Source organism: Schistocerca americana, chromosome 5 (genome assembly GCF_021461395.2).
Source record: "Schistocerca americana isolate TAMUIC-IGC-003095 chromosome 5, iqSchAmer2.1, whole genome shotgun sequence".
NCBI classification, from domain to species: domain Eukaryota; kingdom Metazoa; phylum Arthropoda; class Insecta; order Orthoptera; family Acrididae; genus Schistocerca; species Schistocerca americana.
In genome coordinates this window covers 250,310,787-250,329,209 of record NC_060123.1, presented here as the reverse complement: position 1 = coordinate 250,329,209, position 18,423 = coordinate 250,310,787, and the positions used below count along the sequence as shown (strand labels likewise).

The window sequence follows — 18,423 nt, the reverse complement described above, 5'->3', positions numbered from 1 at the left end:
ACCCAAGCATGGGAACGCGTTCACATCGATTTTGCGGGCCCATTTCTCAATGGCTTTTGGCTCATTGTCATTGATGCTTATTCCCGATTCCCATATGTGGTTCGCTGCTCCTCAACCACTTCAGAAGTTGCAATCCAGGCACTAGCAAAAATCTTTTCTGTGGAAGGTCTGCCAATCACCCTGGTCTCGGACAATGGACCGCAGTTTATTTCGCAGACCTTCCAGGATTTTTGTAGGCGCTTCGGTATTCGGCACGTTTGCTCTCCCCCCTTCCATCCACAATCGAATGGGGAAGCCGAGCGCATGGTACGCACATTTAAGACACAGATGAAAAAGTATGTGCACGAATTTCCTGCGGAGGAAGCATTGACGTTTTTCTTGACGGCATACCGGACCACACCAATGGGAGAACGCAGCCCCGCAGAGCTCCTCCATGGGCGTCAACCTAGGACTCTGCTGCACCTCCTCCGGCCTGGTCCTCGCCAGTCTTCACAAAACGGAGTACCTGGCTTTCCACTGGGTATGTCGGTCTGGGCCCGTGGGTTTGGTCGCAATCCACGTTGGATACCGGCGGTGGTCCTGCGCCGAAATGGCCGCCGGCTCTATACCTTGCCGGCGGGGGACCGGGTGGTACGTCGTCACCAAAATCAGCTACGTCCACGTTCAGGCACCCACCCTCCGACCTCTCGGACACCGGCTTCCCCATTGCCGGCACCTGTGTTGGTTTCACAAGGGACGTTACCTCCTCTCCCTGCTGTGACTCTGCCGCAATGCGATGGTTCTCAGCCTTGGCAGCCTCCAGTAGCTCCAGCACCGGCATTGCCATTGTTCGAGATGCCCCAGCGAGAGCCGGCCCCCCTAGCAGGCCCGGTTTCTCAGGAGGCTGGTTCACCTGTGGTCGTCTCTTCCCCTTCGTCCCCGCCACTAGGTCTTGCCCCTGCCAAGGTGGAACAGGATCCGGAGTTCGACAGCTTGTCACCCGTTCTGTCCTGGGCTCCGGTTGTGGGACGACGGGGGCCTCTTCCTGTGGGTCATTTCCAGCCGTGTTCGAAGGTCCGGCTCGAGGGTTGGCAGATCCCCTCGACTCCGGCCATCCAATGGATGTGGAGGTCGTCGCTCCTGCCCGACGCTCCACCTTCCGACGCAGTGGATCACAGTGGCTTCACCCCCCGAAGGAGGAGGAGTGCAGTAGCCACCAGAAAGATCGCGGGAGGCGCACATTGGCACGGCGCGTCACGGACGGTAGTTGCTGCAAGTAGAGTCCCGTCCACCAGAGGGCACGCGAGAATTTGGACGCGACCTCTGCCGGTATAACAACAACAACAACTCCGGCAGCACGGGCTGTGCCCAGTCAGTTAACATCGGGCATGCCTAGGACACAGTCCCGGTCTACGCTAAGTGAAGTGCGACGTAAACGTGAACAGTGTTACTACAGTTGCATAACAAATTCTAGAGTACTTTGAGACTTCTGGGCCTTATCTTGTAGAGATGACACCAGATATTGAACGAATACAGAGATGCACTGCTAGGATCATAATAGGCTAGTATGGCACATATAGAAATCCTCTGGAAAGTTAAATGGAAATCTTTAGAAGAGAGGCATTACTAGTTCTGTGAAATGTTGTTGGGAAACATAATGGACAGATATTTGAGGAAGACTCTGTGGCAGTTATGCTGCCTTTGTTTTACATCTCACATAGGGATCATGAAAATAAGACCAAAAATATCAGGGTACATACTGGGACACAAATGTAGTTATTCTGATTCTGTCTACTCTGCATACAAGACTGGAACAGTAAGCCGAATCATTCAAATTGCTAAGATGTACCACCTACTATGCAGTGTAAAATGACTATGTACGCAGAGTCAGATTCGTTTTCATTCTCTGTGCAAATTCTCATTATTTGTGCTTTTTTTTAACTCTTGTAATTTTTCAACTAGTATGTTAAATACTAACCTCCATCTGAATTATTATTCTGCTTTAAACTAGATAACAGTTAGGAAATATGTATTGAATTCTTTACATAGTATACAATTTGCACTAGATTTATTTATTTTTTTAAATTCCTCACCCTCCCAGAAATGAACTGAACGACATTTCACAGACTTCTTGCAATGTGAATATTATTATTTTCCTAATGATAATGTTGGTGATACAGAGACTGTTCATAGATAGCAAAATCTTAGTCATATTTTTAATCATAGTACATATATATGGTTATCTACTTTATACAGTATGTTATCTGATTTGATTGCCAGCTCTCATTATTGCACCAAAACATTTAATGACTAAGAAGTAAAATCAATGAACTACTTATCTGCTTTGATGAATCAGAGTCATCAAACTTAATTGACGTAAATTACCTCTGTAATGGTAAGTGATACATGATTTAGGTAAGCATCTCACTTTTGTACAATAGAAATGGAGAAATGAGGAGTTGCTCCATTCATCAGGAACTGCCATAAATTTAAGAACACAAACATTCATAATTTTTGCCTAGAGCAGTATATGGAAGCACGTGCGAAAGAAGCAGAATTTCATAATAAAATCTTCACCTGCCATCCCTACAATTGGGAGATTACCTACAACAGGGAGTTGGTGACATACAGTCTACTATTTAATAAGAAGGGAAAAAGATAGGCTGACTCAGCTTATTGCAGAAAATGTACACGGGGGTTACTGGTGTCTGATGGGTATGTTTTGTATGTTAACCAGGAATCAGGCACCCTGTTGTGAAAGAAGTTACAGCAAAAGAAGAGACCCACAATATGCTTAAGAATGCACACAAAAGTAAGGTTAGATTTTTTCATCAGGATTTTAGAGGACTGAGTAATAATGTAAAATAAATTCTTGTCTGTTTGGAAAACTTAGAGTGCTGTGAAAAGATACGACATCCTTTGCCTATGTGAGCACCATACCACCACAGGATTAGAGAAGTTAAATATAAAAGTTTACACTATAGCATCTTACTCACGTAGAGCTAATTCATCAGGAATTGCCATAAACTCGAGGACATCAGACATTCACAATTTTGGCCTAGAGTAGCATACAGAAGCATGTACAACAGAATCAGAATTTCATATGAAAACTTCACAACAGTAAAAGTTTATCCAGCATCTTGACCTGGGTCATTATATATCAAATCTCCTAATTTCGGAACATTTTCCTGCTTGATCGCCATGGATGTCAATGAAATTTTATGAGAACATTAGCACATGTCCCCTATGAAAAATGGTAAAGTTTAACATTCATTGAAACAATACTAGTTATAGTCATTTGTTTGACTCCATGTGTAACTTTGCTATGAGCGAAGTCTTTGGAACCTAAATTAAGAAACCAAATTATAGGCTTGGGAATTTGGATGAATGTTATCATTCCATCCTGGATGTTCCACTGTTTTAATAATATGTACAAATTAACTGCAGTGACATGACCAATGTAAATAGGTGTTGTAAAATGATGATTTTTCTATTTGATGATGTTTGACTACAACAGTCTAAGAATTACTGCATGCACTCCAATGTATTGAACACTTGCATGTTTCATAACAAGCTTGTTATTACTTTTTAAATGAAAATATGTTTCTTTATGAGGACTATTTCACTTCAGATCTGTGGAAAGTACATCAGCTTATCTGTTTTTCTTTGTTTTCTAGCATGTTCTAGTGCCCAGAGGATTGCCTCAATGTGGATCTTTGGAAAGAAGAGTGCATCTAATCTAATCATTAGAACTGCTTCAGCTCCTTGATTGTTGGAAATCACTTCAAATTGTCACCAGTACCTGTAGAAGATTTTTTTTTCACTCATTCTGTGACAACTAGTATGTTAAATTTCCTCCCTTTCATAATTGTATGACCGTTTTTTGTATTACTGATAATTTTTAAATTCAATGTGACTACATTCAAGGTTTCATTATTCCATTTTCTTTTCCTGCACCTGCTTTTGCAACTCATAATGCACGAACTCCAAGGCTATCATTGAACTTATGGGAACACTAATTTCCTGTGTATTTTCTTACTCTCAGCTAAAAAAATTAGAGATTTAAGACATTAGGTGCCCAAAAAACTAGCAGGAGAAGAAGAAGAAAAAGAAAAAGTGTGTTTATATTTTGCGGCACGCAGAGCAGCTGTAGCGGTTATAAAGCTAAGTTCTGGCAAACCTATCTGTGCACTGTTATACAGTTATTAAATTTAATAGTTTTCAGCGATGTTTCATGCTGTTTGTGGCTAACTTTTGGAAATATTCGCTCGCTGTGTTTTTTACAGTTTTCTGTACGTCGAAGGCGTTTAGTACATTTCATGCTTTAGTTTTCAGCTGACGTTTCTTATTGTTTCTAGTGAAATATTTCAGTAAAATTTTCAGTGTTTTAACTTCGTTTGAATTTTTGGTTTTACCTATAATTTTGTGAAGTTTTGTTGATATTGGTATTAGCTGTGGTGTAGCAGTATTAACACAAGTAGTTCCTTTCTTAGTAGACAGAGAATTTTGAGACCGCTATTGTTAGTTTTATAAATAGTTCTACTGGTATAACTGAACTATGGTATCATAGATGTATAGCTTTTTTTCCAGCAACTGTAAAATTTTACCATGGCAGAGAACTGTGGGCTCTGCTGTAGGTTTATGAGTAGTGGGTTACTGTGTGGGATTTGTTCAAAGTATTTTCATGGGGGGGAATGCAGTGGGGAAGCCAATGGGCATTCTAGCGAGATCCTCTCCTGGGAATGCAGACTCTGTAGTAGAAACAAGTTGACAGAGGAGCAGGAGTGTAAGATCTGTGCCCTTCAGGTGCAGTTACAGTGTGCGAAGGAGGAACTAGATAGGTTGAGGAGGGTGAAGGGTAGTGAGGAATGGGAACCGGCAGTCAGCAAGAAGGCAGCTAGGAAGAGGAGGTATTCAGACAGTTATACTTTGGTGTATGCAATAGAATTGACCAACTGTCAGAGTTGGGTGGAGAGGAGCCTTGTGTAGCTGTAGATGTAGGGAACATGCAGCAGTCCTCAGCAATCAGGAGGCCTAGGTCAGTTGCAAAGCCTAACAGAAAGATGAAGGTTCTGCTGCTAGGAAGTTTACACAGTAGAGGTGTGGGCCAGCAGATGTAAGAATCGTTGGGGAGCGAGTACCAGGTCACCAGCATTGTGAAACCTAGTGCAGGGTTGGCTCAAGTGACTGACAGCATAGGGGAGCTACGTAGGAATTTTACAAAGGAGGTTCAGGTAGTGATAGTGAGTGGAGCAGGGAACAGTCTTGACAGGGACGGGGAATATGATGTAGGTGGTGAACTGGTAAAGATAGCTATTCAAACTGGTGGTACTAATGTGCATTTCATGCAACTGTTTCAGCATCATGATTGGCCTCATCTTAATGCAGCTGTTAGGTGCATTAACATGGGACTGGGGAGGGTGCTGATGGCAGAGGGCATGCGTCACATGTCGGTGGTGCCATTTGGGTTTATCAGTAGATCGGGTTTCACAAGGCATGGCCTGCACATCAATAGGTATGGGTAGGGGAGTCTGGCAAAACTTATAGGTGACAGTGTAGTGGGTGGTGGTGGTGGTGGTGGTGGTGGTGGTGGTAGGGGGGGGGGGGGGGGGGGGGGGGGGGACCACTCATGGAAAAATTCCTGTAGTAGTTGGTGTTAGAGCTGCATCTTTTTTAGACTGAAATCCGCTGATAGGTAGACCTGCTTAAAGGAAGTCCCTCTAACTAAGGGTTCACCTTCAGAGGACATAATGTTTCCGAGTAGAGAAGGAATTAGCATATTTAATCAAAATATAAGACGTATTAGAGATAAAGTAAGTGAATTGCTTATAGATGTTGACTCTGAAATGATTAGTATATCAGAACACCACTTAAATGATTTGAGAATTCATTGGCTTCCTTTACCAGGATAAAAGATTAGGCGGCTGTTTTTCGAGGAGTTCCTTGCAGGGTGGGGGAATGGCTATGTACGTAAAAACCAGTATTTCATTTGAGTCTATAGACATAGCACGACACTGCACTGAACAGATATTTGAATGCTGTGCAGGGGCAGTTGAATTTAGCGAAACTAAACTTCTAATTGTTGTTGTTTATAAGTCCCCTAACGCTGACTTTAAAACATTTCTGTTCAAGCTAGAGAGGGTTCTTGATTCACTTTGTAAGAAGTAGCAGAAATTATTTATATGTGGGACTTCAATATAAATTATTTATATGATGGTGCAAGAAAAAGGACATTGGCAGATCTCATAAATTCATGTGATCCGATGCAGGCAGTGTTTTTGCCAACTAGGGTGCAGGGGAACAGTAGCACAGCCATAGACAATATTTTTATTTATTCTTCATCACTAGATGGGCATTCTGTTAGTAAAAGGGTGAATGGCCTTTCAGGCCATGATGCAAAAATTTTAGCACTAAAAGGCTTTAGTACTGAAACAAATCTCACATTTAATTACAAACTATATAGGAAAGTTAATCCAACAGCAATAGAGAGTTTTTTAAACGTTGTCAAGGAACAAGAGTGGCAGGATGTTTATAGTGCCGATATCATAGATGATAAATATAATGCTTTCCTTAACACATTTCTCATGCTCTTTGAGAGTTGCTTTCCATTAGAACATTCTGAATGTGGTACTAGCAGTAATAGGCAGCCCGGGTGGCTGACTAGTGGGATACGGATATCATGTAGAACAAAGCGGGAATTATATCAAAATGTTAGAAGTAGTCACAATCAAGCTACAGTAGCCCATTACAAACAGTATTGTAAAGTGCTTAAAAATCTTATTATGAAGGCCAAGAGTATGTGGTATGTGAACAGAATAGCTAATTCACAGGATAAAATTAAAACCATATGGTCAGTTGTGAAAGAAGTGTCTGGTCAGCAGCTGACAATATAAAGTCAGTTCACAGTAAAAATATTTCTGTTACTGATAAATCAGATATATGTACAGTATTTACCAATTATTTCCTGAGCATTGCTGGTGAATTAAATAAAAAATTAGTTTCTACAGGGAATCATATAACACTCTTGGCAAATGCCTTTCCAAGATTGATGTCTGAAGTACTCCTGCGTGATACGGACAATGGGGAGATTGAGTCAATAATTAAATCACTGAAGCCCAAGGACTCTCCTGGATATGATGGAGTGCCTAGCAAAATATTAAAGTACTGTGCTGCACATGTAAGCCCTGTATTTAGCCATATCTGTGATTTTTCCTTTAGGAATGGTCAGTTTCCTGAGTGATTAAAGTACTCAGTACTAAAGCCACTTTATAAAAAGGGAGAAAGGGATAATGTAGATAATTTTAGATCTATTTCTATGCCATCAGTGTTTGTTAAAGTTATTGAAAAGGCTGTGTATGTAAGGATAATTTATCATTTTATATCACACAATTTGCTCTCAAATGGCCAGGAGTTGGGCCATTATAGAATAGGGGGAGTAGCTCACAATTGGTTCACCTCTTACTTTAGCAAAAGACAACAAAAGGTCATTATTCACAATGCTGAGAATGGCTGTGATGTGGGGTCTGAGTGGGGTACAGTCAAGTGGAGGGTGCCCAAGGTCCAGTGTTGGGGCCACTTCTGTTCCTTATTTATATAAATGATATGCCCTCTAGTATTACAGGTAACTCTAAAGCATTTCTGTTTGCTGATGACACTAGCTTGGCAGTAAAGGATGTTGTGTGCAACATTGGCTCGGTTTCAAATAGTGCAGTTAATAACCCAAGTTCGCGGCTTGTAGAAAATAAATTAACGCTAAATCACACTAAGATTCAGTTTTTACAGTTTCTAACACACAGTTCAAGAAAACCTGATGTTTTAATTTCACAGAATGGGCATATGATTAATGAAACTGGACTGTTAAATTTTCTAGTTGTTCAGAAAGGTAGTAAACTGTTGTGGAAAGCCCACGTTCAGGATCTTGTTCAAAGACTTAATGCTGCCATTTTTACTGTTCGAATGGTATCTGAAGTGAGTGATCATTTGACACGAAAATTAGTCTACTTTGCTTATGTCATGTGGTATTTTCGGGTAACTCTTCCCATTCTAAAAGGATATTTTTGGCTCAGAAACGGGCAATAAGTGGTGTAAGTCCACGAATCTCTTGTCAACCCTTGTTCACGAGTTTGGGTATTTTGACATTGGCCTCTCTCTCTATATAGATTCCTTACTGTCATTTCTTGTTTAACAATATTAGCTTATTTCCAAGAATAGTCAGCTTTCACTCAGTTAATACTCGACACAAATCAAACCTGCATTTGGATCAGACTTCCTTAACTCTTGAGCAGAAAGGTGTGCAGCATACTGCTGTATCCATTTTCAAGAAGCTACCCCTCAAATTAAAAAATCTTAGTAGTAATCCACTCGCTTTCAAATCGAAACTGAGTTGTTTCCTCAGGGGTCACTCCTTTTATTAGGTTGTGGAATTCCTTGAAAAATTAAGCTGATTCTTGTTGTATTTTTGATTACTTTTACTTAAACTTCGGGTTCATAAACATATCTGTTATTACTTTTATGTTGTAATTTCATGTACTGACACGTTCCGTGACCTCGGAGATTTGCTCCTCAATTTGGTACTACGGAACTTGATGTGTAAATAAATAAATAAATAAAGAAGTGGGAAACATACAAATGTAACACTGCAAAACTCTTCATATCTCTCTATAATACTAAAACTTTATTACACTCAAATCCTAGGCTTATAGTATTAATTTTCAAGAGAGTTAGCTTTATTTCATAGTACAAACAAATAATCATCTTGCAACCTAGTTTTTCTCAGCAAGTGAAAAGAATGTTAGTCACACCAACTGTCAACAGATGCTCAGTTACTTTCTATGATTCCATGAATATATATTTGCCTGTATTCATAATAGGTGGCAATTTTGTCACAAAACAAACACGGCAATTTCATTTATTCCTGTTCAGTAGAAAGGCAAGAGCATTTCATGTAGTACAAACTTTATTTGAAATGAAAGTAAAATGATAGATGTCAATAATCAAATACTTACACAGATCTGACCATGATATTGTCAGGCTTCAAGTCACCGTGTATTATTTCACAGCTGTGTAAACTACGTATTGCTTCTATGATTTTACACATGAAACAAAATACCACATTCTCATTCACGGCTCTCTGCAAAAGAATTATCAAAAGGAACAGTGGCATTAAAGTTTTTGAAAAGTGTTTTACTACTTGATTGTTGCAGACAATTAGATTATTATGTAATCTTCTTTTGGTATTGAAACAGAATATTACTTCATCATCATTTAATAACTTTTAAGAGATTCAGAAAATTCATTATCACAAGTGTCTTAATCAGCAGCCATTTCAAATAAATCACAGCTAAGGATTTGTGTTTCTCAAGAAGGGAAAGGAGAGTTGGATGTTAGGATAGACACACAGGAGGGTTGCCAGTCATTTCACTGAGAAATAGTGAAACATTAAAGAGGACATTCCAACTTGAGTACATCTTCCAAAGCTCTCTGTTTCTTTTACAGTACTGAAAAAGTAGTTCCATTTACACAAACAATTATCATTACAGTTGGAAAATGGCAGCTTAACTTTTTAGCAAAATATGAGGTCCCTCTTTTGTAGTTTACTACTTCTGCAAAGACCCACCAAGTCAACATAACTGCAGTCTACTAACTTGCACAGTTTGTTACATCTGAATACACATTACATATTTTGCACCTAACACATAAAAGTGGTGATTTAGTCTCTTCCACAAACAAAACTGAAGAGCAATCATTCTCCATAACACTAGATAAACCAAAATTAATTACAGGATAACATTGCAAAGCAAGTGTAGGCAACTTTCTCTGGAGTCCCCTTCCCTCTTGGGTCATACAGAAATATTTTTGAATGACTATTAGATTCAGATAATTGAATAAAATTCTTAAATAATGTAAATATACTTATGACAATATTACAAAAAGAAAACTTGCTACTCACGATTAGGCAGAGATGCTGAGCTACAGATAGGCACAACAAAAAGAGCATCAGTAAGTAAGCTTTCGGCCAACGAGGCCTTCATCAGAAAAACACAAACACACACAAAACCACTGTCTGGCCTCAGCAGCCAGAGACTGTGGTTATGGGTGTGTGGGTGTATGTGTAAGTTGCATTTGCGAGTGCACGCACGTGTGTGTGTGTGTGTGTGTGTGTGTGTGTGTGTGGGGAGGGGGGGGGGCATGTGCGCATACGTTATCTATTTCCCATGCAGACCATGCTGGGCAAAAGCTTACTTTCTGAGTCTTTTTGCTGTGACTATCTATGATTCAAAATTTCTGCTCTATGGTGAATAGCAACTATCCTTTTCATAATACTGTCATTATTCCATCCCAGATTTTACATTGTTTGTAAATGCAATTAACTCGTTCATTTAAAATGATTTTGTAAAGTTCACAACACTAGTGTGAGGAAAAAGAAAAAAATGACTAAGGAATTTACTTTTTCACAAAAATTTGTCCAGCAAAAAATATATACGTTTAATCTGGAAAACAGTTTAAAGATATGACAAAAATCTGATTAGAAACAAAGAAAATTTAGCTTGTTAGAGCTTTTATACTTACATTTCCCTTCCTTGCCTCTGTTATGAAGTTCAGAACGCTGCCATATTTAAGATATTCATGTACCATTATGCTGCCATCAGAATATTCATATACCCTACTTGGATTGGCAAAACACAAAGCCTAAAACAGACAGTGAAGATACTTTTTAGGCATTTTTATCTTCTATTTGGGAATTGTGCATAGGTTAAAACCTTCACAAAACACTTCTGATCTCTTCTAAATATATTTCCATTTTCACGTGACCTCTACATTTATGTTTATTAATAGTTTTTCTTTAAGTTTTGCTGACAGCCGTCAGTCAACAGTCACGATTTACAATGCACTGCAAAGATTTGCAAATTTTTGGATGCCTAGTGCCATGCAACCACAAAAACAGCAGACTTCATTGCAGTAATTTCATATTCCCAGAACATGGTGGTGTACTTTGAAACCGGACTTATGGGTGATCCAACATGCAGAGGCAGGATGTAGAGGGAGGTGTGTCGGCAGCTTCTGTGACAAGGCCAATTCCTGGTGTTTGCCAGGTTGCACAATTTACTACAATCTGCATGAAAATCCATCCAGCCTTGAACATTTTGCTGATGAGTTGTTGAAAAAGACGCTCTACATTCTCCCTAAAAACAAAGCAATTCTGTTGTCCCAATGTTGTTAACTCAATGCACTGCTTTGCCTTCCCTTCTGTGGTGCCACCACAACTGTTTTCCAAAGTAGAGTCTCACAAAGTGATTTGTAACAAATGATTCTAAACATTTGTTTCAGTCAATAAGCAGCTGCAAGTTCCAACAGAATCTATCAGAATTTCTTGACTTTGCACGTAAAATAAATTTCCATATGAATTTTTGATTTTCCAGACAAATTACTAATCATTACTTTTACTGAAAATTACACTTACCATTCCTAATGCTGATGCATCTCTGGTTGTACAGAATAACAGAGATATGAAATACGTCGCAAGCACTTTGACATATGGTGTTACAGTACTCTATAATTCAAAGTGTGTTGGGAGTAATTGACCATGTTGCTATTAATTCTTTAATTTATGTATTTAATTAAGGGGCTCCGGAACGCCCTATACTTGCAATGTTAAAATAACGCTTATAAATTACATCTTTCCTCACAAAGTATTTGAGGTAGGAAGTTGAACTTTTTACAGATTATTTATTGGAATATGGGCTACAACTTAACACAGGGATTTTACAAAATTTTAGTTCAGTTATTAAAGATGATTTTTTTTTGATTGTAATGAAAATTCACAACATTTTTTGCAATTTTTTATTTACATATTCAAAAATATACAGTTTTTTGGAAAAAGGCTGTGTTAAATTATGTAGAAGGTACTGTGCAACATTTACTGAAAGTTTGAAACAAATATGTTTGGAAGATCCTTAGAAAACATGTAATTAGTATGAGAAAATAAAAGTTTTGGGAATCGAGCGACAAAGATTGGATTAACTTTTTAGTGCATTCCAGGTCCATAGGATGGATTATCTTCATCCTCTGCAAACTCCTCCTCCAGCTTCCTCTTGTTCCTCCTCCTGTTTACTCTTGCTTGTATTTCTAGACTCTTTACAGCCCTGTCTGCAGCCCGAAGGCGTTCCTTGTCTAAAGCAAGCATCGCTCGTACCATGTTAGAACCTATCTTCATTCCCATATTTCTAAATACCTTACACCTTACAATGTTGCCATCATTGAAAGTCGCAACAGCATCATACACACCAAAGTGAAGTGTTTCTATTCCAACAAATACAGTCTTGGGGATTCTCGACCATATAACACTATTTACACTTTCATTGGGGTTTTGAGTTTTTCCGTGAATACACTTTTTCAACAGTTCAGGTGCTGCTAAGTCTCTCAAAATAGGTTTTATCACCTCCATTATTGCATGAGGCAGACTATGCTTATGAGTGTACACTTCACCATTTAGCAATCCTTTGTTATATTTACACCAACTGTCTTCTTCTTTGGAACACAAGCTATGTTGGGGATTTTCATCGGTTGAAGAAGTATGAAAAAAAAGAGCCCAAACAGCCTTCTTCATTTCGTCGACACTTTGTGTATTTGCCTAATAGCCATTCCATAATAGTTCTGTATTTTGTCAATTACACTGTCAGTTAACCTTCCCTTCCGATCCAACTCTTTACCATCACTGAGTTTTTGTTTTTTGTACGAAGCTTTCAGTCGCCGAAGTCTTGTTCCCATTCGCTTCTGTACGTGTCCAATACACTCAAATTTCTGCACTACAACATCATCACCATAGGGCTTCAGTCCTTGAACACGTTTGAAACTTCTAGAATCACCGTCACCAAGGTAATTAACATATCGCACTTTATCACACGCCTCAGAACGCTGGAATATACTGGCAACACCAGCCACTTCCATTCCTCCACTACTGCCACTATAGTTAGCTTTGCAATTATTTTCATGTGTACCTTTATATTTTTGTGGACATCTACAATACTTTGATATTACTGCTACATCTAAAACTTTCCCTGTATACATACTGGTGGCAGATACTACACCATGAAGAGATGTGTGTCCCCGTTTATGCCAGGTACCATCGAACGCTGCAGTCAAATCTCTGTTACCATTATTTTCCATTACTGCCTCTTCCACAGCGTTCTTCATAGATTCTATACAGACATCTTCTACTTTAGACTCTATTAATTTGTTATAGGTCGTAAACTTGGTTGGGGGATTTGGAAGATTCATGATGCCACAGAAAATTGCACCTGCAGTAGCACCCTTACCAACTGAACGCAAGGAATAACCAAATCTAATGTTGTGTTCGTAGATTTTGCTACCATTTTCTTCAGTTGCAGTTACTGCAACACTGTTCCAAAAGGTGGTCATGTATGAACACTTATCACATTTCAGTTGTATTTCACTAGCAAGTCCTACGTGCTTTATTATGGAGAGTTCCAGACCAACTTCACTACAATGAATACATCTTATACAGTTTGAAAAAATTCCTTTGAGAACCGACATATCAAATATTTCATTCACATCCGATTCGCCCATAAAACATTCATAGTTATCACTCATTGAACCAAGCTTCTTCTGTGAAGTATTTTCTTTCCCACTTTGACTGCTATGGGCAGCTGTACTTGAGAGGTTAGGTTCACTCACTTGGTTATCGTCTTTATTGTTTACAGTAATAACACATACCTTTGGCTTTCCAACATTTCTCCTTTTCTTAAAAGCCTTCAGAGGATTTCTAATAACTTTACTTTTACTCATTATTATACTTCAACAAAACAGAGACTCAAGAAACAGAATCAATTACGAATATTTTCGAGATAATGACAGAGTAAATAAACATGAAACAATCGACAATCACACCAGCGATATATATTGAACCATCACAGGTTAGCCACAACACATACTTTATCTCACATCACTAAAATGTACCTGATGAACACGGACGTTAATAATAACACCATTTGACAGCAGTTTAACAGCACCACAGTGGGTCACGCCCATGTAGAACACATTTCAAAAAAAATTTAAAAATAGTTGTAGTCTTCGGAATTGAATAAATCATATATCTATTAAAAGGTAATAGTCTGCAGATTCAGAAAACACAAAAAAGTAAAAATTGAACTTTTCATGATTTTGAGCCTTTCCGGAGCCCCTTAATAGACCTAAATTGATGTGGAGCAGTTGCTGTGTGTTGGTTTTTTGATTCTGTTTCAGAGGTAGTAGTTCTCTGCAGCTTAAGCTTCATTCAACTCCCTGGTTTCAGACCATTGTGGAACCACATACAGCAAGCTATTTAAGAAGCAGACCTCTCTCCAAGATTCTTAAGTCTCCAATACTTCACATATTGTTAATAGTTTCTCCCTGAAATGAACTCTATGTGTAAAGTAATAAAATAGCTATAACTGTGAGTTACCCCACTGGATTGGTATTTGTTATTCATGGAAATCCCCTAGGTGCACAATGCAATTAACTAAAGGAACACACACACACACACACACACACACACACACACACACACACACACTCCACACACACACAGTGGGAGGGGCAGGAGGAGGAAGGGTAAGGGAGAAGGAAATTTTACTGTTTCTCAGTACAATCTATCACTGTGTTGTAAAGACATGAATCATGTCAATAGTGAAATTTTCAACCACCAGATTGCATTAGAACTCTTTCCCCCATAAATATTGTCAATTGTTCCCAGAGCTATAGTCAACTATGTCCACAATCTCCTTGTTCTTGATTCTTATGTACATGGTACATCTTGCATCAGCAATCACGACCCTTCGAAATACAAATACCGGGTTGCCCCTGCACCACTTTGGTCGGCAAGAGAAAACTTGAGAAACTTGAAGCATGCAGTTCTTGTTTCAGACTCATACACTGGACAAAATGAACACATCAAACTGAACCTTACACTATTAAAACTAGCTCACATTCCTGATCTGAAAATAAAGACTATAGATTTGTGATTCATAATGTCTGAACATTGATTCTTGCTAAATGATACTGACTTTTAGTATAATAATAATAAAAACTAGCAAAGAAAAACAATACATTTACGTGCCAAACACCTCAATCAAAATTATAAAATCAGCCAAGAGGAATAAGTCTAAAATCTTAGTTCTTTAAATGTCCAGAAATGAATATCTGTGCACCAAAAGTCTGAAAAGCTCTATAACTAAGAAGAAAGAGAACTCATGACAGCCTGTCAACTGGATAAATACAAGGCAGCTGAGATTTGAAAAAGGCTCACACTTGATAATTAAATTTAAATAAACTTTCAAAAAACTCTGTACTTCCTTTTGAGACCTTAATCTGGAAAGAAAGGGCAAGAAAGACCTTTGCAGACTCTAACAAACTTCAAATACATTTTAGTACAGCTGAACATATGCTCCAGTGATAAAACTTCAGAGAATGAGGGTGCCGGTAACATTGTTTGTGACTAGAATATTAAGAAGTACTTTAATATGCAGTTGTTACAAGTGTAATAATACTACAGACTTTCTAAGCATAACGCTTACAAAAACTGAGAATATGAAAGGTTTGTGTGTTAATGTAATATGAAACAGATCTGTACTGTACTGTGATTTAAAACTAATGTCAGTAATAAATCTTACGCCATATACTTTCCCAAAAGTTTAAGGCTTCAAGTGAACCAGGTCTCACACAGTATTAAATTGTAAGCTTCCAACCAATAACTATAATGAGGCAGTTGGTATACTATATCATAACAGTGCATATAAACATGTACCACACATACATGAACTTTGAAATTATTTGAATCGTATGGTTAATTAATTCAAGTGGTCTGTCTCAGACCTTTCTCTCAAAATTGACTTTCAAGGAGTTAGATCACTTTAATTCTGAACCATGTATATATCTCCTTTCAATAGCCAGCAAGATGATCTTCATACAACTCAATGGGGACATATGATGTGATTCTTTGCTTCCTAACTGTTACATTTGAAGGAAATCAATTATTATTTGTAATAGTTATTTTGAGCATTTAGTTCATGAGTCAGTATGAAGTGTAAATGTTTGCATACCTTAGTAGACCTCTTAGCGATAAAAAATCCTGATCAAATAAGTCTGTCATTCGTTGCAGTGAGATTGAATGCCATAACATGCAAATCCACCGAAAATAAATATCTGTTTAAAAAAGCAGCCTGAAATTCGATCGATGCCTTAAGTGGTGACCTAATCTCATTATTCTACACTGAATAAACTTAGGTGTTTTAGTCAAGGGTGATTAATTCCACAAGTAGGACTCTGACATAAAAAGAATGAAGTTAAACTTACTGTTGAACTCAAAATCAATAAAGTTGCACCCTGTGCCCTTACTCTTGCATGCAAAAAGCAGTATCAAGAAAATTAAATATGCATTATTCTCTGACATTATAGTCCCCCCTCCCCCAAATACATAGTATGAGAACAACAAGAAGTAAGATTTCCCATATTTTTAGATAAACAACCATTTATTCCCTACAATATTTATATCAATTTAAAGATTGAAGAATGCTTTATTTTTTCACATATCGCCATTTCAGCCACTCCTTTTTTGTAGGCACTGTGGCAGTTTTATGGTGTCTGTGTCATACTGCTCACTGCCATGTCCTTCAGGAAGTGCCGAACCTAACCTTTCACCTCATTGTTGCACCAGAACCACCATCTAGACAAATGTTCCTTACATGTAGGTAACAGGTGGTAGTCACTTGGTGCCAAGTCTGGACTGTGTGGTGGACAGGTGATGACACTCATATGAAAGGTTTTCAGGATATTGTTGGCTTGAAAAACACCACATGGGTGGGTGCTGTCGTGGAGAATGCTTCTGCATTTACTCATCATCTCTGTTCTCCATTTTGAATTGCCTTCTGAGTTTTTCCAATGTTTCACAATACCTGTCAGCATCTATAGCTGACCCAGCAGACAGCAAGCTGACCAACAGTAACCCATTCTGGTCCCCAAACACAATTGCCATGACTTACTGGCAGACCGGATTTGTTAAAATTTTTGCAGCTTGAGCAACAAGGGATGCCGCCATTTGCAGGGCTGTTGTTTTGGTGCAAAGTGGAATGTGAAGTTCCATCATCCATGATAATTGAGCCCAAGAAGTTGTCCATTTTTGTCTACAAAGAGGAGAGGAAATTCACAGGAAGACTCAACTCATTGTTGCTTGTTTCTTCTTCTCAGCATATGCAGTACCCACCTTACACACACCTGCTGATATTTCAACTTTTCCATTAAAGCCCTGTGGATGGTGCCCCAAGGCAACCTCTCTCAGGAACCCAACTGCAAAGAGTATCCATTGTGATCCTCCAATCTTTATGCATGATTTCTTCAGTCATTGCAACTGCCCAACTGAACTTGAGTACAACCAGCTATAAACTCTTCACACCACTTGTAAACATTTTTCACATTCATGCGAGACTGTCCATACACTTTCGAAAATTGGTGATGAATTTCAATCAGTTTAATACCTTTTGCATTAAAAAATCAAATGACTGCACGAAATTTTGCACCTGAGCGACATACGTGCATGTATATTTGTGAGTAGGGGAACCACCGATCACAACAGTGTGGCCAACAGTGACTTGAACAGTTTCTCTGTGTCCCAAAGTGCTTTGGAAACCTTTATTTTGGAAAAGTCCTTGTACTAATGTTATTGAATAATAAGTATGTATGCACCCAGAATGCACTCAGTCATTCCAAAATACACTACCCGCCTTCATTGCTGAGGTCATTAACGCACACTTGTGAGGTGGCACTCAAGCCGGGGGTAAGCTGGTTTGAATCCTGGTGGTGGGAAAAATTTTCATTGCCAGTATATGACTGGCAAGGGGAGGAGAGGTGGTGGTGTAAGGTTCCTCATCACCACACTTTGCACCAATATCCTGGTTTAAATGCCGAAACTCTCTGCAGTGTCTCATGAAGCAAGGGCATGCAGGGTGGGGAAAAAAACCATTTCAAATGCACTAATAAGCACAACCCCTGCCCACCATTGAAAACAAACAAGTCCCAAAACATGTTTGCATAAGTTCTCGACCAATCAGAACAAAGCGTGTTTTGCACTAACATAGTATAACAGCCATTTGTAAACCTGTCCCCTTCCAAATGTAAATTATTTATTAAAGGAGAATATGTGGGATAAGGCAAATGCAATGAGTGATTAGGAGCATGTGTGATTACAATTTTAAAAATCAATAGAAAAACTGTATGGAAGGATGTGAAGCAAATACTACATTTGCATGTCAGTATTGTTGCAGCAATATGTGACAATACTGTCGATCGAAGACATTATTAAAAGCGTAACAGGATTTTTTAAAAGAGCAAACATATAATGTACTACTTTTTCAACTGAGAGACTGAGTCTGTTTAGCAACCTGTTTCAAAAAG

At 38.7% G+C, this 18,423-nt stretch overlaps 1 protein-coding gene across 1 annotated transcript in view; it reads right to left on the bottom strand.

The window, feature by feature from the left end:
• LOC124616100 overlaps positions 1 to 18,423 on the bottom strand; it is a 131,660-nt gene that overhangs the window by 37,576 nt on the left and 75,661 nt on the right. The window contains exons 10-11 of the mRNA XM_047144360.1: positions 10,549 to 10,668; positions 8,985 to 9,109 (exon numbers count right to left, since the gene is read on the bottom strand). Of these exons, the coding sequence (XP_047000316.1) occupies positions 8,985 to 9,109; positions 10,549 to 10,668 (245 nt within the window). The remainder of the gene's footprint in view (positions 1 to 8,984; positions 9,110 to 10,548; positions 10,669 to 18,423) is intronic.